The sequence below is a fragment of the Cydia strobilella genome, chromosome 22, assembly GCF_947568885.1.
Source record: "Cydia strobilella chromosome 22, ilCydStro3.1, whole genome shotgun sequence".
NCBI classification, from domain to species: Eukaryota; Metazoa; Arthropoda; class Insecta; order Lepidoptera; family Tortricidae; genus Cydia; species Cydia strobilella.
The window spans coordinates 2550305-2573824 of NC_086062.1; the positions used below are offsets into that span (position 1 = coordinate 2550305).

At 39.7% G+C, this 23520-nt stretch overlaps 1 protein-coding gene across 4 annotated transcripts in view; it reads left to right on the forward strand.

Moving 5' to 3' along the window:
• Positions 1-23520, forward strand: part of LOC134751396 (vinculin) — a 48802-nt gene that overhangs the window by 20594 nt on the left and 4688 nt on the right. Inside the window, exons 2-25 of one of the 4 annotated variants that reach the window (XM_063686781.1) lie at positions 445-552; positions 1273-1418; positions 1727-1832; positions 2415-2516; positions 3237-3369; positions 4222-4303; positions 5659-5776; positions 8617-8738; positions 9930-9996; positions 10600-10812; positions 10957-11093; positions 11604-11734; positions 12580-12728; positions 13218-13283; positions 13974-14085; positions 14386-14479; positions 14958-15147; positions 15684-15920; positions 17046-17175; positions 17933-17989; positions 19549-19661; positions 20969-21059; positions 22033-22053; positions 22999-23063. In XM_063686781.1, the coding sequence (XP_063542851.1) occupies positions 445-552; positions 1273-1418; positions 1727-1832; positions 2415-2516; positions 3237-3369; positions 4222-4303; positions 5659-5776; positions 8617-8738; positions 9930-9996; positions 10600-10812; positions 10957-11093; positions 11604-11734; positions 12580-12728; positions 13218-13283; positions 13974-14085; positions 14386-14479; positions 14958-15147; positions 15684-15920; positions 17046-17175; positions 17933-17989; positions 19549-19661; positions 20969-21059; positions 22033-22053; positions 22999-23063 (2790 nt within the window). The remainder of the gene's footprint in view (positions 1-444; positions 553-1272; positions 1419-1726; positions 1833-2414; positions 2517-3236; positions 3370-4221; positions 4304-5658; positions 5777-8616; positions 8739-9929; positions 9997-10599; positions 10813-10956; positions 11094-11603; positions 11735-12579; positions 12729-13217; positions 13284-13973; positions 14086-14385; positions 14480-14957; positions 15148-15683; positions 15921-17045; positions 17176-17932; positions 17990-19548; positions 19662-20968; positions 21060-22032; positions 22054-22998; positions 23064-23520) is intronic. The other 3 variants (XM_063686782.1, XM_063686783.1, XM_063686784.1) reach the window with 3 other exon arrangements.

Sequence of the window (23520 nt, forward strand, 5' to 3'; positions counted from 1 at the left end):
CGTAGGCCCCCTGGTTTTAAACTGTGCAAGTGGTGTTTTTAAGCTTCGGTCAAATTTCTTGTTTTAAACTTACCGTACCTACCTACTCGTACCTACAGTACCGGTTAAACTTTAAGTTCACCCTTTGATTTAGTACAAATGAGTACTTTTCTGCTATATTTTTTTCCAGTTCGGATGTCGAAATTTGTTTTCAATTAATCCGTTAGTGTTTCCAGAGATGTTTTTAATTAGTCAGACACAAAAACAGCTCATTCCCTCGAGAAAATTAGATCCATTGCAGTCGTGAGTCGGGTGGCCGAGTAGTTGAGGCATTTGCCACGAGTGCAGAGTTCGCTGGTTCGATCCCAGCCCTGGACACTGGAGGCCTTGATCTATTTCAGTGTACATTTTTATAATCATATTATGATACCTGAAGACTGAAGTAATAGCTGTATCTTTTTCTAGGTCTCGCGGCTGGTCATCCTACATGAAGAGGCCGAAGATGGCAACGCTATGCCGGACCTGGCGCGGCCCGTGCAGGCCGTGTCGCTCGCCGTCAACAACCTCGTCAAGGTAACATAGCTGACTCCGTACACGAGAGGCCGTTTATAGTCCTGTCTCTGTCCCACACGAAGATGCCAGCAACGTTGTCCCAACGGATCAGCATTGCTATCCAGCGTTGCAATGCGGCCAGCCTTCTGAAAATTCTAACGTCTACTACAGAGCCTAGCTAGGCTAAAATTGCACTATAGGTAGCTTTAGTGCAATTTACTACTCTTAATTGGGTCTCTATTGTTTCCCATATAGTTTTAAGTCGTAATGTATTATTTTTCCACATTTTCGTGTCATTATTTGGTTTTTCTCAGAAACGCGTAACTTTTCAGGATTGCCATAAAACAAACTTAACCGAACCTAACCTATCTATATCTATAGGATAACCTGAGGAAAATCCTGAAAAGTTAACGGTTTCAGAATTATCACTAATGATAATATGACAATCATTATAACTTTCATTAATTATCAAACAAAGGGACCCCCTTTTGATTATTTCTTGTTTTATTATTTGTAATTTTTTGTGTTTAACAAACTAATACGAACTATATACGTCGCGTGCATCTGATATGTGGTATTTTCTATAAAAAGGGACCTTATTGTCGATGGCGCTTACGCCATTATAAACGATGCTCCGATATACCTATAAATACAATGCCGCGCGACGCTGTGCGGCGTAAGCGCCATCGACAATAAGGTCCCTTTTCGTAGAAAATGCCCCATATTATGCTTGTTATCCAGGTGGGCCACGAAACCATCGAGTCCTCAGACGACGCTATCCTCAGACACGACATGCCCGGAGCCCTGCGAAGAGTGGAAGGAGCTGCCACACTACTACAACAAGCTTCTGATATGCTACGTGCTGATCCTTACTCTGGCCCCGCAAGGTAATAGTTGTTTGTTATACAAGGGGGTAAAGTTGTTGTTTAATGGTGGAATCACATCTATCAGCATCGAGACGCGTACGGTGCATTGGAAAGCTGAATATATGCATGCATTGTGATGTTAACAAGAGATTTCTCATATATAAAATGCGGCTCGATGCTGATAGATGTGATTCCACCCTAATCCTTGTGCTACACAGAAAACTTGTGCTAATATTAATACCGAGCAAGCGGGCGTAGCGAGTTTTTTTACTTTTTTGGAAGCGTCATATGTGATAAATGGGCTGGTCATGTATTTATGTTCTTTGCAGGAAAAAGCTGATAGAAGGTTCGAGAGGCATCCTCCAAGGCACGTCGGCTCTTCTCCTCTGCTTCGATGAGTCTGAAGTCAGGAAAATTGTCAAGGAATGCAAAAAGGTACATTTAGATTATAACTTCAAAACTTGGCCGTCTACTCTTGTTAAACCAGGATTTTAAAGATGTTTAATACCTACGAATTACTTGTACTTAGACGATTAAGAATCAGTCTACCTTTGCCTGTCATGTGCTGGTTTACTGGAAATATATATAATCTCTGAAACGTTTGCATATCCCACTTTGAGAAACCTCATGTTCTAGGAAAGTAGCTCAGGATACAATACACACATTTACATTTATATTTAGGGGCCCACTGATTATCAGTCCGCCGGACGATATCAGCCTGTCAGTTAGAACAAAAATTTGTCAGTTCTGAACAACTCACAGGCCGATATCGTCCGGCGGACTGGTAATTAGTGGGCCTCTTAAGTGATTCTCTCCCCAGCGAATTAGGGTTTGCAATTTGTTTGGATTATGATGGCTTTACATTAGTAACACATCGGGAAAATTTCAGCCAATATTAGTATTTCCAAATCCTTAGAACATACTCTATCCTAAGCAGACTGTTAAAGCTTCCTCAGTTCTGCGATATATTCGTATGTTTTTATTAAAGTAAATAGAACCTTGTGTATATTTCCCTAGGTGCTGGATTACCTTGGCGTGGCAGAAGTAATAGATACTATGGAAGACCTGGTGCAATTCCTGAGGGACATATCGCCGGCGCTGTCGAGAGCTGCTAGAGAGGTAAATGTGGTATTTTCTATAAAAAGGGACCTTATTGTCGATGCTCTGATATAAATACAATCCCGCGAGAATTGCGCGACGCTGTGCGGCGTAAGCGCCATCGACAATAAGGTCCCTTTTCATAGAAAAATGCCCCAAATACGTTCAAGCATTAGCGGCTATACTCGCAAATCCCTTATCTTTTGCAAATTGAGTATAGTATATATCTTTACTTGAAAATAATTGTAGTGTATAACTAGCCTTATGAACCGATTTTGCATGTACAACCAGCCTTAAAGTTTATAGTCTATGATTGTTCATTATATATAGTATGTGGGTATTTTTGCACTTTGTAATTTTTCCTCAGTCATCCGTTGACCACGAACGCTGTAAAGGGTTCGAAACGTCGGGATGTATTATAAATTCAATATACGCGATATAATCCGTTTTCATAGTTTTATTTAATGACAAACAGTTTGATGCAACCGACCCTTAGTGCCAGTTGCATCATTCGCACTTGACAGACTGATCAACGGGACCCGGCGCGCCGCGGCAGTTTAATATGGAACTTTCCATGCTATAAAATTTAGCGAACTCTTTAACGATGACAAACGGTTGGTGCAACCGACACTTAAACTCCACGGAAGAAATTGTAAACGGTCATCATTTATAGACGGGTACAGGACGGGGTTTATATCTACTATGTTTTACTAAGACCAATGTATGTTTGTCTGTCTGTAGGTAGCAGCTCGCGCAGCGGAACTAACCCACCCTCCTCACGCTGAAACCTTGGCGCGGTGTCTTGAAAGCGTAAAGCAGTTGGCTCCTGTGCTCATTTGCTCTATGAAGATATACATACATATCCTCACTGAAGGTACGACTTTGATACTACAGGTGGCTAAATGGCGTACGGCCTGCCTGAGGACCGGGCACCGGAAGTCGCTTGCAAATCCAGCGGTGTTATGAACGCATTCCCAACTTTTAATAAGCATACAATAGTAGATTGTTAACCAAGGGATGAAATGATGCCTTCTACCCGAGTTAAACACTCTACTTTTTATTTCGAATATGAGGAGAGTGCATGAGTTTTTTTTTAAACATGACAGTATAATTTTTTATAGTATTTCTTGAGGGTACTTTCAATTAACAATTTAGGCAAAAGTATCGTTATTTATGGAATGGGGAGTTAAATATCAGAATGGAAATTTTATAACAAATCTATTTAAACTCAAATTTTAATTGCTCATCGTATAAAAATCGTACTTGGAACGTAAAATGCTCTAGTGCAGAAACGTATCATTTTCTGCACACCTTTTAGAAAAACAATGACTGTCTTTCAGAGCATGAGAAGTAAAAATGACTTCGCAGCGTCCTACATCTGTAGACACTGAATTTATATGTAGTTTCTGTATCGTAATGGAATCTCAACGCAGTTGCTATAAGGTACCTCATGATATGCCATGCCACATATTATACTGCAACAATATCATCTGTGCTTATATTCACCGGGATATAGACCGTGATTACCTTTTGTATTGTTTTTGAGCTCCCGATATTTCGACGCAGTTACATGCATCTTGTTCACGGGTGACCACGGGTTCACGGTTAGTGAAACTAGCCGTGAATCATTAAAAACTTAATATCATCTGTGATTTAGGTCTGCCTAATGTCCCTATCTATTTTCAACATTTGTCTTCTATTTAACGATGTGCTTCGTTTTTGGCAGGTGGCAAAGGCATCGAAGAGGCGGCCGAGAACAGAAACTACCTTGCCCAGAGGATGGCTGATGAAATTCATGAAATTATACGGTAAATATAATTAAACTAGCTTTTGCCCGCGACTTCGTCTCCGTGGAGTTAGTAATTTGGGTAGCTAATTTTTTATCCCCTCTACTTATTATCGATTCCCCATACAAACTTCCACCCCCCCACACCCTAAAGGATGACTTCTGGGATAAAAACTACCCTATGTCCTTCCCCGGGACTCAAACTATCTCTATACCAAATTTCAACTAAATCGGTTCAGCGATTAAACCGTGAAGAGGTAACAGACAGACAGACAGACAGACACACTTTCGCATTTATAATATTAGTATGAATTTAGTCTCAAAGTTAGGTGTATTTTAGTAGAAAAGCACCTTACCTTCCGTTTGATTTAATTCGTAGGGTATATTACTGTTATATGTATTTTACGTTTAGACTGAAACTTTATTATGGGTGCTTTAGACGTTACAACAATGAATAAATATATTGAATACTGAATTTTCATTGCGCGAAGTATATTGAAAGGTTTGTAAATTACCAGCAAAGTGGATATAATAAGATAGAGCGGTACTGTCATAGTAAATTTTGTAACCCCAGTAAATTCACTGCCATCTATCGACGTACTTTAAAACTAAAAATGAAGTATTATAAAAATACGTTCAAATGTATTTAAATATGGATAAATGATTTTTTTATTTGCATTAATTTTTTTTATATGATTTTAACCCATGTTTTTCAACGGATTTGCGTTAAAATTATAAATAACAAACGAAACCGTCAACGCCCTCTATACGAGAAAAGGCCAAAACTAGTGGCGCCATCTGATCGAGAATCAAATGTTCGTGATTTTCGAGGTACGTTTTTTCCTTAGACTGTATCCATCTATTACGGAGTAAAATCTATCTTTGATTACCAGTAAAAATATATTAGTTTTGCTGAAAACAGTATAATTTGACCTAAATTGGGATTACCCGTCTTCGCTTCGCTCACCCTTTTAAACAACACTCAAGCGCGCGCTTGTTGTATGCGATAAACGCATTCGATCAACGGAATGTAGGAAAAATGACATTTTACATTAGACAACCTAATAACACTATATTGTTTTACGCGGTAAACGTAGCGGTAAGCGCATTCATCGAAATTAAACTATCGTGAGACATATTTTAAAAAGCACATTGTAATTTTTCATACATTCCGTTAACGCTACTTATATTGACCGGGATATAGACCGTGATTACCTAATCACGTAATCACGGTCTATATCCCGGTCAATATAAGTCTAGTGAAACTAACCGTGAATCATTCAAAACTCTAGTTAACGCATGCGTTTATCGCATAAAACAACCGCGCGATTCAGCCAACAAATACCAGACTATGTAATAATGTCCTATTGTTTTCAGAGTATTGCAGCTAACATCGTACGTGGAGGACGGCGGAGAAAAGGACAACATTGCCGTCCTGAAAGCACTCCAGGCCCAGATACACGGCAAGATGGCTAACGCGCATGAATTCCTCAACGTAAGTTGTGTTAACATTGCACGTGGAGGGAAAAACTATTATCAGTCAAATACGTTACCGTTTAACCCACGGAGTAGGATGGAGATGGCAAGTGGGCGTTCCCGTCTATCCGACAGTTAGTAGCGACCGACTCACTTTATGCACAGACTATGCTCAGTTGTTGTGTAAACTTCATGCTCGAATGACATTCACGTCGTACGTACGCTCGTCTAACAAAAATTGATAATTAAATTTAAAATGCCGTATTGTGCAGTATTAAGCTGCAGAAATCACAGCGGTTTAAAAAATCTTTCACGTGGAGGTATTTCCGATCACCGGTGGTTATTTATTTAAATATAATCCGATAAATACGAAAAATCTGTTTCTATTGCATTATTTACGAATGTTCGTTAAGTAAATCTATATTTTATCAGTTAGAACTTAGAGTTCACAATCCTTTGTCACTATTCTTTACGTTTATCTGGAATATTCGCTATCCTAAATGTCAAATAACTTCGCTACTCAGATGCTGCGCAATGTCGATATTTATATCGATAAAGTTAAAGTTACGATATTTCAAGTTTGATGTTTGGTAGTTCGGTAATAAATTATTATTTTAGACACGTTTCTAATTATTATTTGGGATAATCAATGTCTTAGTAAATATGGCAGCTCTGGTCATCAAGCACTAAGTTAAGTCGGGGTCATTTCATGGCAACCTTTCAAACCTTCGTATTCCTTTACATACGTTTTTGTTTTTTACACCCATCATATTTTCATCGTTAATATAATTAGACTAGGTACTTAATGCACTTATGCGTACAATGCATGCAATGTGCCATGAATAAACGTTTTATATTTTCTATTTCTTTATTATTAATTATTGTAGGTTACCACAAGATGCCGATATTAAAAATAAATGGGTCAATGCTACTGGGCAAGAAAATTAGTTTCCGCATAAATATAGCACCATTTGCTAGGAGCATTTCTTAGAGAAAGATTTCTGGGGATAAAATTGCCATACATCTCATCTAGCGTCCACACGCCTAAAACTTAGTTACTAATTTAGTAATTATTAGTGACATTCGGGCTCACTTAATTAATAAAAAGTGTTCCGTACCACGCAAACTAGCGTGAAATATTGGAATTTTGCCGCCCCCCTTCCTGTTTTGATAGGTCACAATCTTACAATCAAATCAAGTGGGATCGATGAGCCAGTTTCATGTATGCTTTCACACCATACAATTAATTTGACAATTTAATCAGGTTGTCCCGTCTAGATTGGCCTTAAATGCTGCTACAAGTAAATATATTGTTAAAGACGAATACTTACCTATGTAAGTAATTGCAGATTTGTGATCACAAAATAACAGCAATACCGAGTTAATAGACCTTTAAAGAACTATGATTTTATCTGTTTGACTTTAAGATATATTTAATGTTCAAATTAACAACCTAGTTGGTCAATTAATAAGAAACAAATTTCTAGTTAGATATTTGTTGTACTGTACTACATATTATTTTTCATACAATCACGATTATCACTACCTATATTATAATCATAAATAAAGTATCATCTAAATGTGTTAAAACATACGGTAATGAAATATCAATACCTAACTGAACACACAAATATCGATAAAACACTCCGATTACACTGTCCCCTCCCTATATCGTCGAATGGAAAGATGTTCCAACGGTTAGCTACTCGCAGGCGTGTAGAGGTCTCGAAAACACCAGTGTAACGTGACCGTGAGATCCGTAACAAACCATGCGTAATTAGACCTTACTTATACTGGTTTTTTAGCCCTTTTCTCGCCTGTAATAAGTAAGTGATTTTAAAATTATATAAAATAACGCCATCTGGTGTTGAGTAGTTGTATTAGGTGAACGTTGAGCGAGCTTTTGTTAGATGAATGAGATAATGAAAGAGTCGTATGTCATATAGCTTTGACATTATAATTTAAACCGTCACTCATGTAGCCTACAGTTGATATTCGTTCGAGAAATGTCCACCGGTAATAACTTTTTGGTATGGAAAGTTGCTACGAATCAGAGCAATTTTGTAAGTGTGTGACGTATTTTAACGTGGCTATGAATGTGTGAGTTTAGCGACACTGGTTTTCATACTAAATAGGAGTCATTTCACATCCACTAGTTTATTAATTCGTGGTTTAACCTAACTTTCGCGTGTATGTACGACATGTCGTCACACCCTAGCACCTAAATGGTCGCGTACTGTGCGGTTTAAGAGGAATTTCCTCCGCGCGGACGCTTCGGCTGTGGAATGAGCTCCCTGCCGAGGTTTTCCCGAGGGGCTACAGTATGGGGTTCTTCAAAAAAGGAGTGTACAGGTTTTTAAAGGGTCGGCAACGCGCGTGTAATATCTCCGGTGTTACAGGCGTCCGTAGGCTACGGTAACTGCTTACCATCAGGCGGGCCGTGCTTGATTGCCACCGACGTGGTATAAAAAAAAAACAAATCAGCCGCAAATGTTGGGTGCAAATCAGTTCGGGGCTTTTGTGGTAATTTCAAACGATTTGTTTGAGTAAGTAATAAATAAATAAATAAATAAATAAATATAGGACATTCTTACACAGATTGACTAAGTCCCACAGTAAGCTCAAGAAGGCTTGTGTTGTGGGTACTTAGACAACGATATATATAATATACAAATACATAAAAACATAGAAAACACCCAAGACTCAGGAACAAATATCTGTGCTCATCACACAAATAAATGCCCTTACCGGGATTCGAACCCAGGACCATCGGCTTCACAGGCAGGGTCACTACCCACTAGGCCAGACCGGTCGTCAAAAGTAATGTAAGTATTTATAGTTTTTTTTTTCTATGTGCAGGATCCTGACGCCTTACGCAATAGCAGCGGTGAAAGAGCGCTCCGCTCCGTGCTGACGTCAGCGCAGCGCGCCGCGGAGCACCTCGGCCCCGCGCACGCCGATGCCATCAGAAGAATCGTCAGGTAAGCTCGGAGACGAACATCATCATCATGTCAGCCGATAGACGTCCACTGCTGGACATAGGCCTCCCCCAAGGCTCGCCACTCCGAACGATCATGTGCCGCTCGCATCCACCGAATTCCCGCGACCTTCACCAGGTCGTCGCTCCGTCTTGTTGGAGGCCTACCGGCAGCTCGTCCTCCGGTACGCGGACGCCATTCTAAAACCTTCCGGCCCCACCGGCCATCAGTTCTGCGAGCAATGTGCTCCGCCCGTGTTTTGATAGCAATATTTATTTAGTCGTATAGCACAGGTACATAACAATATAAAATAACAACAAATTAATACTAAAATCAGATGTTAACATTCAGTGTGTTCAGCCATGCATCTGCATGGGTTGTGAGGCCTATTTGAATAAAGAATATATTGACTATTGATTACCCGTCCCCCTTTAATTCATACAATTAGTAAAAGACGGGTAGTCTATCTCGCGGCGAGATACTGTCACGTCAATCACGTGCTCGGCCTACAGTTGGGCATGTGCTTCGGCAGAGGCACATATTATATAATAGTTATTACGAACAGATACTTATACCTCAAAGAAAACGCAAATGCCTACCGTTTTGATACCTACACAAAAATACAATGGAGTGACCTTCAACGCGCCGCTCCCCGCACCGCGGGCGCCGGCACAACGCTAGGGTTGCCGACGCTTCTTTCAAATACTTAGGTGTCTTAGGTAGATATCTAGTTATAAATGTGTCGTAAAAAACATCACCTACATCTTTAAAGCAATTTAATAGTACCTACGTAGCTTGTTACTATCGTAAAAATAATAACAGTAGGTGTAAGTGCCTATATTGAGAATGTCTACTTAATTTCCTTCCTTATCCGTCGAAAGAGGAAAAAACTATATTTTTTAATTCTTTTGTTGTTTCTGCATCCATCCACACTACAAGCTGTGTTATATTTGTTCGTGACGAAAACATTTCTTTGGCATAGCGCGCGGTGACAAGCGTGCGTGAGCGCGTGTGGCAACCAACTGGTTAGCTTGAGTCCCGCCGGCGGGAAGCGAGTCGTAGGTAGGTAGGCGAGGGTAGGTCGTAGTCGTAAATCCGAGCTCGCGCGGAGAGTTCCATAGGCCTGGTAGAGGGGAAATTGTGCGAATGCCGATTCCCTTCCAGCTGTTAATCTGCTTATCTTCTAAATTGCAGGTCTGGCGGGATAAATGGCGATCAATTGTGTGATGAGAGACAATACGGCCATGGAAGAGAAGCTAAGGTAGTCTCTCAATACCAATAATCTATAAGTTTAACTAGTTTTAAAATGTAATTGTCTATAGCTCGATTTTCATCAGAACACATATCTACGAGTATATGTATAAAATAAATAAATATATATTTTTTAAATATTTCAGACCAAGTTGATCCATAGTTAGTTAGTTACAGAGTATCTTAATAACTATGTTAGTGGCACAATAAAAACGGTAGCCGTAAAACAAAGATATTAATTATTTTAAACAGTTAGTACTCATTCGTATATTTTTTTATCCTGAAGTTTAGAGAATGACGTCACGTTAGTAATTAAAATTAAATATTTGTCTATTAGAAATTAAATAAGTTTGAAATATGAATGTTTTTAACTTGCCTATTTTTCTGACAATTAAATTTTTAGCAACCATGTCATAAACATTGCGGTGACATGAAATGTTTTAATTTTTAACTCAATAACATCTATCGATCTTTGTCCACGAATGTCAAGTTTCTCCACCATATAACAAACAGCCTTGTACTGCCTATCCTTTGTATATTTGTGTTCTGTGTTTTGTACAATAAAGAGTTTATAATTACATACATTATGTTACATGGTCGTTATTCATAACAGGCATTAAACCTAGCCTCCGACCTTCGCAACCAAATCAACGAAGTGGACTCCATAGTGAACGAAGGAGTCCGGGCTGCGGAACAGGCTGGAGGAAAAACCATGAGAGCCAGGATGGAGACCGCTCATAAATGGCTTTTGCATCCTAACGCGGACCCCCACACGAGGGTCGAGGGCCAGAAGGCGATTAACAGCATCGTTTCTCAGGGACAAAGGGTGAGTTTAAATAAAAAAATGTTTTTTTAATGTCCTTCGCTACGCTCGGTGGCGCCCCTGGCCATCTCTAAGGTAGAACAGTGGTTCGACTTTCTAACCGAATCAAACTCATGTGACGTAAACCTAAAACCTTTCTTTATACAGATCGCGGATGGCCTCCAAGGGCGAGAGAAGGCTGAAATCCTTCAGTTGTGTTCGGACGTGCAACGTCTATCTGACAAGTTGGCCGACTTGTGCGCCAGCGGAAGAGGAGACTCGGAAGAAGCCCGTGCGATTACCAGGTATAAAACTGGCGAATAATCGTGACCAAGAAATGTTTTACTACATACATATTAACATTATAAACCAATAACAAATGGGATATCATTATTAACAAATATTAATGGGAAGCCCCATTGTTTGATCATTGGAACGATTCATATCTCAATTAGGTTTTTTTAGATTTCTGTTACCCTTTTATTTACACGCTTTAAACTTCCAATGTTTGTTATGTATCTATAGAATCATGCAAGCAAGTTTTGCATCTGTTATCTTAGTTTATTGAGAAGAAATTTAGTACCATCATGCCAAATGCCATAAATCAACTAAATATGCTTAACCTGAAAAGCTAATTGCGATGCAGTAGGTTTTACTCGTTATTTTGAAAAGAAGATAGATAGATAGATAAATTGTTTATTTGTGCAGCTGCAATTACACACAATATAAATTTACAAACACATCAGAAAAAGAAATACTAATTACTACTTACACAAGAAAATGACTTGGTAACTTATCTAAGGACTATATTTTAGGGAGCTGACAGATAAACTGCACGCACTTCAACGTGGCATGGATCGCGCGTGCGTCAATCGTGTGGTGGAGGATTTCATCGACGTCGCCGCGCCGCTGCGCCACTTCACTGAGGCCGTCAACGCACCTGAAGGTAGGCTTCTTACAATTCAGTTACTGACGGGAGATGCAGTCTTAACTACAGATATATTGCAAGATAATTAAAAATTTCAAAAGTAATTGACCTAGTATACTCCCTTGTGGCACTCCGCAGCGAATATATTAATTAATGGAAAGTACTTAACTATTAATTTTGTTTTAGTACATAAAATTTTCAGAAAGATAGTTTGTATATAATAAAATGTATTTTCTCTTAACATTCTTCTATTTTGTGCAATAATATTAGGTGTGTCACAAAATCAAACGCCTTACTAAGTCTTAGTCTAAGACCTAATAAGCAATTAGGGGCTTTTTGTGATGTAGTCGCTAACAATAATAAGAGACGCAGTAATAATCAATATATTAATTGTTCGCGACGCAAAATACTATTTCATTAACCGCGTCAATGAATGTGTAAGAGCTGAGAGAGGTGCGGGGAGCCGGGGTGCATCTATGCATTTCCGAACAAACCCGATTTTGGTTCCGAACTAGATTCCGCGCCAGCCGCACGTCTCTTGCGCTCATTTTTTTTGTGTGTGTACCTTCTTTCGTTTTTAAATTCAAATAATATATAGGTAGTTTTGTGCATAATTTCGGACTTTTCACTTGTGTTTTGACTCCCAGCCGTTACAAAAGCTGGTCCTTCGAACCGGATTTCGATTCTCCTCCCACTTCGTAACGATCAATTGAGCAAGACGGATTCAGCATTGTGCTAAATGACGCAAAGACAGACTCGCAAGCTAACTGCTGGCAGAGAGAATATAGTGTCAGAAAAATATAATAGAACAAAAAAATACAATAGTTATTAGACAAAAGCTAACGTTTCTCTTAATTTCTCAGGTACACCAGGCCGCGAAGCCAACTTCCATGACAAAGCAGCTGCCCTACAGGCGTTCAGCCAACGAGCAGCCGCCACCGCCCATATGGTTGCGGCTAACTCGCACCATAATAAGAGGCTTGCCGATCAGCTCACGCACCATGCTAGAGAGGTAATCAACAAAACATACTTGAAGTAAAGGCAAAATAGAAAAATTCATGCCTAGGGCGAGACTAGAACTTATGGGTCTGGGACACCGGCCCATCGCTTTACCAACTGAGTTAGCGAGCGGCGAATATTTCCACCGTATCCCTTATTGTTCTGAAGACATTAGGTGGCACCTAAATCTACCATAAGATCACGACTACGCTCTTAATTTTTTAATATTTATATGATTATGCTGTTTTGTAATTTTATTTTCTATTTTCCCTTTATCCTAAAATAACTAAATACGACAATAACAACCTTTCATTTAAATAATGTAGATCCGCTGTATTTTGATACTATTTGGTGGCCCATGAGGGGTCATATTGTTACCAGAAATGTATCAAAAAAGCTATAAAAACGGGTTAGTTTGTATAGTAATGAACCGTTTTGATTGTTCTTAAGTCGAATCGTCAGAAAGGTTAACATATATTTACCCCGTTTTTTTCTCTTTTAGGTTGAAAAACTGTCTCCCCAACTTGTGGCAGCCGGCAAGATCAGGCTCAACTATCCCGAAAGTAAGGTGAGCTAATAACCCTTCAGGGGGCCTACCCTGAAAATTAAAATTTCCGTATCTGCTTCTTTATCACTCCTGCATGCGAGCGATAGAGAGACAACGAAATTTAGATTATTTTCGCGGTAGGCCCCTCAGGTTGGGGGAATTCGGGTGCAACTAAGACCTAGTTGAACGTACCACTTGGCGGTCTGATCAACATCGCTCATCTGTGAACTAAACATCCCATACAATTAAATTGAGCGAAACTTTTTAAAGTGACCGACAGTTAGGAGCAATCGACCCTTAAGACGAAAGTGGACGACCGCCTCGAAACCGCCTTTTCATACACATTTAGATCCCACTTTCCTCTATGGATATATTTACATTTTTGAAAAAAAAAATCGAATTTTAAATTATTTTAGGAGTTATGAGAATTTGAAAACTTTGTAGGGAATTATTTTGTCTTTCACTCCTCTTATAATAATCAAAAAATAGAAAAAAGCCAACGAAGGGATATCTATGGTCAATATACAATTATACATCAAACATTAAAAAAAACAACAAAAAAACTGTGTAAACATACTTACTATAATGTAAATATCTAGGGAGGAAAATACGGACTATTTTGTATGGAGGAGCGGTTGTCCCCTTTCCTCTTAAGCTAGTTAATGCAAATTAATTAATCGTGTGCTATATTAAATTTTATCGGTTTTGTAGGTGGCAGAGGAGCATTTCAACAATCTGAAAAACCAGTACGCCGACGCGGTTCTGCGCGTGCGTGACTTGTGCGACCAAGCCGTAGATCCGCTTGACTTTGTACGCACCGCCGGTAAGACAATTTCATATACATACTCTTATCCAAATTATATCAGAACCAAGACATTTTTATTTTATTTTGTTCAATCATCATGGTAATTTCAAGCTTAAGACAGCAGTTTTGAAAAGTGAAACCCAATGGCGCACACCTCTATCACATATCTCAGGCGGTTGGTAAAAAAATTGCGCGGTGATTATCTAGTCGAAGGTAGCTTTTTTAGTAGAAGGTAGAGTTTTCTTTTATTTTATTTTTATAGGACATACTTACACAGATTGAAGTCCCAAGTTTTTTTATGACATCCGTGTTTTGTAGGCGAGCTGATGCAGAAACACACGTATCTGTGCGAGGACGCCATCCGCAACAACGATTCGCAAAAGATGGTCGACAACACTTCCGCTATCGCCAGGTATTGTGACTACAAATTGTAATACGTTACACATTTTTTTGGGCCTTCGGAGTGATTGTTTCTGAAAATATTTAGTACTTCACCTATAGTGTGGACAGTAAAGGCCTGCTTACACTTTGATTACACTGCGTTGCCACTTGCGTTAATTAGAAATGTATGAACTCGCACTAACACAATGTATAAACAGGCCCTTAGCGATCGGTGATGAATAGGTGCATTTTCCTTTAATAGAATAATGTAATTTTTCTTGTATGTTTAATTTCACTTTGTTGCGCTGTTCGTTGTCACTGATTCTCTTCTAGAGTTGATTTTACTTACTTACTTACTCCGTTAGCTGAGCGACCCAAAATGAGACTTGGCCTCCGACACAAGACGGCGCCACTATTCTCGATCCTGTGCGACCTCTCGCCAATTTGATTGAATTTAGGAGCCAAGAGTTGATTTTAGGAGTGTCACATTTTAATGTTGTTATTTTTAGGTTAGCAAACCGCGTGCTCCTGGTGGGCGGCGCCGAGCGCGAGAACACAGAGGACGCCGAATTCGCTCGCGCTCTAAACAGCGCACATCAGCGCTTGCAAGCGGCCATCGCACCCGCCGTGCACCGCGCTAAGGCCGTGGCTTTAGGAGATTCTTCACAAGCGCCTTCGTGGCGGCAGGCTAACTCTGAGGTAAGATATATCGCAGTCCACTTATGTGGGCGTGGGTTCGAATCCCACTTCTGAACTGTTAAACTAATACCAATCATCTTCAAATAAAGGATTTAATACAATAAAAACAGACATAACTTGGGTCCACTAGACGCCGCCATTTCGGCGATGCTAATCCGTCAGTTCTTGCCGCGCTATAGGGATGTGACCATTTCTAATACCGATTGTCGAGCTGCACTCGCGAAAACCTCATCATCGGTTATCAGTAAAACACGTTTATCACATGGTTAGCTACACTTCGCGGGGTGACTATGTAGATCACACTAAACAACTTAATGAATTAATGAATACGTTCTGTCCATAATACACAACACATACACATTAAATTTCAAAAAATAAACAACACAACACAAACACACACTGTAATGTGGGACTTTGGGACTAACTCTGAAAACACGAAAACAGACTGATTCACGGATAGTAAAGCGTAAGAAAATTATGTGTTCCACAGGTCAAAACCACAACCTATAATAACTTTCCTTTATTTTTTTTCCCAGATCATCAACGCCGCTTCCGCCGTAGAATCCGCTCTCTCCCGTCACTACGCTCCACCTCCACCGCCGCCGGCACTTCCCGAAGCTCTCTCAGCGCTGCACGTGTCCAAGCAGCAGGCGCCTCCCCGCCCGCCCCCGCCTTCTAGCGGGGCTCCACCCCCGCGCCCTCCACCACCTGATACTGACGATGAAGGCGAGGACATATTCAGCAGGCAGCCTCACCCGAGCCAACCTATTTTGGTAAGTTTCGGTTCAATAAATTCAATCTCTAAAGCTCATCTATACTAGTAAGTTACTTAACTGACCTTAAGGCCTCATACGCACGAGCGCATTTTCAACGCGCGTTAAAAAGCGTTTGAATGACACAAATGGACACCAGTGTGTTATTTACACGATGACGGTGGCGCTTTTTTACGAGCGTTGTTGGATTTTCGACTTTGAGTGTTGGTCATTAAATCGGATTTAGCTTACGAAACTTCTAACGTCAGGTTCTAACGCTACATTTTTAAACTCTCGTGCGAATGAGGCCTAAGGGAGGTAGCACAGCGCGACTTTTCAGCGATTCAGTAGTGATGCAGTCGCAAAATGGCCCCAATACACTCACGATTTTGTCGCTAGTATAATATACCTTCGCATATGTAAACACTATTCTGCATCGCTACTATTACGATACAGCATTGCTACAGTCGCGATACAGTATCATTACAATCGAGATGTAAGACGCTTGAGAGCTATTTACATAAAGACTTATACCGGGCAGGCTGCAAACATTTGTCTTATTTTACCAATGCATGTAGGTCAACAGTAATTTTGGTGGCCCATGAGGGGAACTTTAATGGTAACCACAAGAAAATGCAACCTCAAATGGTGAGCTCTTATATAAGGAGGAACATAGTTGGGTGAGAAAAAGGTACCGTTGACGGGTAGACTTAGACTGCTTTATTACAACATAATCAAGTGTTTTTATACATCCTAATCTACGGCGGTACAGACCTTATCTTAACCGAATCAGCGCGTGCTCAAACCTATACTAAGTTATCGTCACGCGCCGATAATATTTTGCTGACCGCCATAGTACTCCCCCCTTAGTCAACCGGTAGGGTTGACGACCAGGTCCTTCGCAGGAGCTGTCCTGAACAGGATACGATTATTGCCTACGATTACGATACGATTATTTCACTTCCACGACGTTATAGCTTCAATCACGGCCGTGCGGCCGTGAACTTGAAAATGAATTGCTGCGGCATGTCTCGACGCGTGCTGCGTTAGTAAAAATTCATCGACGGAGACTCCATGGAAAAAATCAAACAACTTAATTTTATTCTTTCAAATTTACTTATAATTGTAACAATAACACGTACTCAGGTGGCAGCGCACAATCTCCACAAAGCCGTGCGCGAGTGGTCCTCCAAAGACAACGAGATCATCGCCGCCGCCAAACGCATGGCGATCCTCATGGCGCGCCTGTCCGAACTCGTACGCTCCGATTCTAAGGGTAAGCCTTTCATTTCCTTCTTATTTCTCTAAGCTCCTAAAACTACAATGTTTGTGAGTCATACACACAGAAAAACAAAAGTTGTTTCCTTTATGACCCTCGTACAGTCGGCGCTAATAGTAGCAAATATAAAAACGTTCTAAATCTATTATGTACATTGTACACATACATCCTCTAATAGTTATACGCATATCTACAGTTATTGAAAAGTATCTCACACAGGGGCATTTCATGAACTGTTTCAAGTATCCATTTGTGATAGTGATTTGTACGGGACAACGGTAGACAATTTCGTGGAATGCTCTCACACATTGTTTTACACAGATAAATGTATATTCAAGTATATTGTTTGTAAAAGTATAAGAGAATTGCAGATTTTGACTACCTACTATTGCCGCTGACTGTATCAGGATATATCGTTTCGGCTTGGCATATTGTAATAATTGGCTTTAAACTTACACAGATGTATGTAAATTAATCAAAGCTTAAATTTTGTCGTGCTTCCTACAACAATAAATCGGTTACTAAGTTTTAAAGCTTATGCGTCTAAGCTTGATAATATTTGTAAAAACTAATGTGTATTATATTTATGTTTGTAATTACTTAACCAAGACGAATCAATGTTCTATAAATAAATGATCTGAAAGAGCAATGAAAACAGGTTATTCTGTACGGAAATTTGACGTAAAGTGACTTAATTTAATTGCTCTTTACGTAACTTTTAGATAGATACTAATATATGGGTATGTATGTATAGACTCCCTGCGTGCCAAACAGGACTCTTCAAATACAATCTACCGCGCGCTTCTATATAGTATGTACGACATATATATGTACGTCCGAACACCGCAGAACCATATATCATTAGTTCACAGCGTGAGAGCTATTGTACATATACACAAAACATGGAAATAAATACACGTTGATTGGATACTTATGTCAGAAGAATCTTAGAAGGAGATTAATACGAGAAACTATATTATGCTATGTTTCCGCACCGCATATATATGGGCGGTTTCTAGCGTGGGATAGGCGTGAAATGCACTAATAGTGGCCTATATATGTGACGTTTTCAATGAAAAGGTACCACATTGTCGCTTACCATAAGGACGAAAAGTGGTTGTATCTTTATACGAAAAACATGTAAGAGCATCCTTATGGCAAGCGACAATGTGGTACCTTTTGCTTGAAAATGACACATGTCTGCTATAAAATCATACATGTATAATATCACGTCATATCATGTCTGTATATATCGCTATCACATATAATTTGTTGTCTGCCCACCGCTTTCCGGACAGTGGTTGCTATGAACTTGAGTGGTAAGTTGCTTGTTGCAATGTGTACTCTGTGTATTTGTGTTAGAGTATATTTTAGCTGTAAGTAGTTTTTATTTATGTATACATATACTATATAGAAACATTTTTTTTAATCAGGATGTTTATTGTCTTAACTCTTTAGTACAGTCGCCATCAGATATATCGGAGCGTTCAGCGTATTCAAAAATAGCTAAACATGCATTTTGACATCTGATAACAGTTTTGTTCAGATATTTGTGAATGCGTTGGCCGCCTCGATATATTTGATATCGACTGTACCATGATTTTGAACTTGATACGTCCCCTGCGGGCTTTAGACAGTTGTATTTTTATCAACTGTCATAGTGGTTGGTACGTTTTAACAATAGGGGATATTACTGTAATTTTCTGCCGCCAGAGTGCAGCACTAGCCTTTTTAGTAAACAATAGAGTAACTTATACATACTGTACCTTGAACAGGTTTATGACAAGTTTTCAGAGATAATAAAATATGACATTGATGCATCAAGGCGGTTTGTTTACAGAAGACCTACCGGGAGACGCGAATCCGAAATTTTGCTATCAGCCTCTTTATCGCTCGAATATGCAAGAGTGACAGAGATGTTAGATAACGAAATTTCGATTTTCTTGTTTCGCGATAGACTCTCAGATTGTGGTAGTGGCGCTACCTACGCACAGTTTCGCGTAATATTCCCTATTATGTAAGTGCGAAATTGACGCATGATACGATAGGCGATAAAAATTCAAACATCCCATACGTAATGGTGGTGCAGGTTCAAATTCATTCTGTTCAATAATTGTTTGAATTACGAGTATCTAGTTTTTCTGAAATGCATTATGTTATAATAGGGTTTTTCGAGTGATTTTAATTGTTTTAAAGTTACACCTGTTGTAAAAATCATCATTTACGTTTACGTTGTGCATGTTACTGCACTGTTTAATTTTTTTGTATCTTTATTTTCAAAATGGTTCTCACTATACTAGCATCTCAACATTATCGAGCATTAAAAACAAACCCTATCTTCACGTCACTAAAGTCCACTATCCGTTGCAGGTAGCAAGCGCGAGCTGATCGCAACGGCGAAGGCGATCGCCGAGGCTTCCGAAGAAGTCACAAGGCTCGCCAAGAAACTCGCGCTGGAGTGCACGGATAAGAGGATTAGGACCGTAAGTATATGACAGTACAGTTGTTATTTGTTTGTATCGAGTCATTTAGACGTGGTAGTGAAACTGACAAGAGGATTAGGACCGTAAGTATTTGACATAGAATTGGGTTTTCAACGGCGAAGGCGATCGCACGAGGCTTCTGAAGAAGTCACAAGGCTCGCTAAGAAACTCGCGCTGGAGTGCACGGATAAGAGAATTAGGACCGTAAGTATATGACAGTACAGTTGTTATTTGTTTGTATTGAATCTTTTAGACGTGGTAGTGACTGTGGCCTAGCGGTAAGAGCGTGCGACTTGCAATCCGGAGGTCGCGGGTTCAAACCCCGGCTCGTACCAATGAGTTTTTCGGAACTTATGTACGAAATATCATTTGATATTTACCAGTCGCTTTTCGGTGAAGGAAAACATCGTGAGGAAACCGGACTAATCCCGACAAGGCCTAGTTTCCCCTCTGGGTTGGACGGTCAGATGGCAGTCGCTTTCGTAAAAACTAGTGCCTACGCCAATTCTTGGGATTAGTTGCCAAGCGGACCCCAGGCTCCCATGGAGCCGTGGCAAAATGCCGGGACAACGCGAGGAAGATGATGAGTGACTGGCGCTAAGGAGCGCCTACAGGAGGATTAGGACCGTAAGCATTTGACATAGAATTTGTTTTTCAACGGCGATCGCCGAAGCTTCTGAAGAGATCACAAGGCTCGCCAAGAAACTCGCTCTGGAGTGCACTGACAAGATAATTAGGACCGTAAGTATATGACAGTAGAGTTGTTTTTTTATCATGATTTGTACAGGTATTCCCCCTGCAATGAGGTGTAAAACTCAACTCACAATGCGTAGTTCTTTTAAACTAACACAGCGTACTACGTAGGCGAACAACACGCGAACGCGAAGCGAAGCGATGCGGCGCGGGGTGAATCAATCCTTTGATACCTATAGAAGTGTCCTACGTGGGCGATCTCGTTGCGAACGCGAACGCCGTTCACTCACGTAAGACGCAGCGCTAGTTGAGTTTTTTTATACTTGTCTCAAATGCTTAGCTACTAAGCGCCACTTGCACCATCCCACCGGGTTGACCAGTTAAATCGTCAACGTTAACCCAGTGTCAAATTGTACTGGTAACAATGTTAACCTGTATGAAATGTCTATTGGTTTCACAGTGCTTTGGATCACTGTTATGCTGTGAAATGTAATGAATAAAAAATAAAATAAAAAAACTCCAGGTTTACCCGGTTAACCCCGGATTAGTGATTGGTGCAAGTGGAAGTCGTCTATTACCTGAATATGGGTTCTAAATGTCCTGTTTTATTTCAGAACCTGCTTCAAGTGTGCGAGCGCATCCCCACCATCGGCACTCAGCTCAAGATCCTGTCAACTGTCAAGGCTACCATGTTGGGAGCTCAAGGTAACTTTGTCTTTCTAGGCACAATTCAGCGAATTATACGCTACACATTCACACAGTTTTTACATTTTTAATTTCTATACTTAGCGGTCTCCGGCAAACTCGGTTCTCCATACAAACGTAGTTCCGCTCTCATTTTAAAAAGAGTAGCTAGTTTGCTCTGAATCTTTGTACTTACAATAGGATAAAGTATATTTAGGTCTGAAATTAGTTTATGTAGCTTCAGATACTGTAGTAAAAAAAATACAGCGAATTTACGTTTTTCATACAAAACGTGTTTTTGCTCTATTTCGTTTGTTTTATAAACTGGAGCTATATAAACTTATTTCAGACCTAGATATACCTCATGTCATTATATGTGCAAAGTTTCATTACAATCCAAAACGTAGCTATAAAATGAAAACGGAACTCCGTTTGTTTGGGAAGCCGAGCTTGCCGGAGACTCTTATGTAAAATTTAGCCTTGTTTTTATTACCTCTTATCTTATGGTAGTTCCAATTGTTCAAACCGATCTCTCATTTTAGTACAACTTTGGTACAACACTGATTTAAACTTTTACGATTTCATACTCATTATTAAATTGTAAACCGGGACTTAATCGCGTATTTAAGTTTTAAGATTTACCTCCGACGTTTCGAGAACGGCGTTGTCCTCGTGGTCTCGGAGAAGACTGGCTAAAGATGACATCAACATCTAGCCTAGTTTAGCTCGATGTTAAAATGTGACGTTTTCAACCAAAAGGTACCACATTGTCGGTTGCCGATAAGGTTGATTTCAAATTACAGCCTTATGGAAATAGCGACTTATTGCCAACCGACAATAAGTACCCTTTTGGTTGAAAATGGCACAAATGTTCAAACTTATCTTTATCACTTTTCTTACTTTCACAAATTTAACATTATGCTCTAATCGCAAAGTCTATTATTGCCTAAATCTTATTACTGCTTCGCTAACTATGCTTCTTGCTCCCTAACAGTCGGCATGGCGGATTTCAAAGGTATTTATCGCTGAGCTCTGTGGTTGCACTGTGTTCTCATCAAATGTGACGTTTTCAATCAAAAAGGTACCACATTGTCGCTTAACATAAGGACGAAATCGGATTGTATCTTTATGCGAATAACCTGTCAGCGTTCTTATGGCAAGCGACAATGTGGTACCTTTGATTGAGACAAAGTGGTACCTTTTGATTGAAAACGACACAAATATACTCACTATAGTCAAACTCGAGACATTTTGTATAGTATAAGCACTGGAATAGTATTTAAGTCACCGTATTTAGTACTCATAATGCATAATTTATACGACACATACCTCATAGTTTCATTTATAAATTATTAGATACTCTGCCATAGTTAAAAATCTAACTAATGTCACAGAATAAATAATAGTACTAAGTACAGAAAGGACTTACAAAACCGATCTTTGACAGCGGTGCAGGGTCGAATCATGTTGTTCCTTTTCTAATATATGGCACTATCCCTTTCGGCTATTTAGGGTTGTCTAAATTCAAGTCATTATCTTATCTGTGGTCGTGCACGCAAAGGGACGTCAAGTTGTGTCAACCCTAATAATTGCTCGGAGCAATGCTGAGCCGAACGGAACCGAGTTTGCCCGAAGCAACGAGTTTCGCACCCCTGCTAATGTAATATGTTAAACCACAGACCATCGAAGTAGATATCGCACCCTCAATACTCCAAAAACCGTTTTCGCATACCTACAATAACCTGACGAAAGAAATTTATACACAAATGTCAAAATACTTGTGTACAATGCTAGTTATATTTGAACATTATATTTTTACCGCGGTAACATCTAACAATCTTATTGATGCTATATTCGAATTATATTCGTTAAGTATATCTTTTGAATCTAGAAACTTACTTTATTTCTATAACATATCAAAACGCGAACATTACCAGGTCAAAATGTACTTTTTTTACAGGAAGCGAAGAGGATCAGGAGGCGACGGAGATGCTGGTCGGCAATGCGCAAAACTTGATGCAGAGCGTAAGTTATTTCTATACGTTTTATATCAAATAATTGAAATAATTACTAAAAAACCGGCCAAGTGCGAGTCGGACTTTTTAGTATTTGTTGTTATAGCGGCAACAGAAATACATCATCTGTGAAAATTTCAACTGTCTAGCTATCACGGTTCATGAGATACAGCCTGGTGACAGACAGACAGACGGACAGACGGACAGCGGAGTCTTAGTAATAGGGTCCCGTTTTTACCCTTTGGGTACGGAACCCTAAAAACAAACATTGATTCTATAAGATGTGTGTACAGATGACAATGAAACCGTACCCCTGAGATTGAGAGCTGAAGAAATGTGCCATTCTCAATCAAAAGGGTACCTATTGTCGGTTGTCAATAAGGCACTATTTCCATATGGCTTCAATTTGATATCAACCTTATCGACAACCGAAAATGTGGTACCTTTTGATTGAAAACGTCACAAAT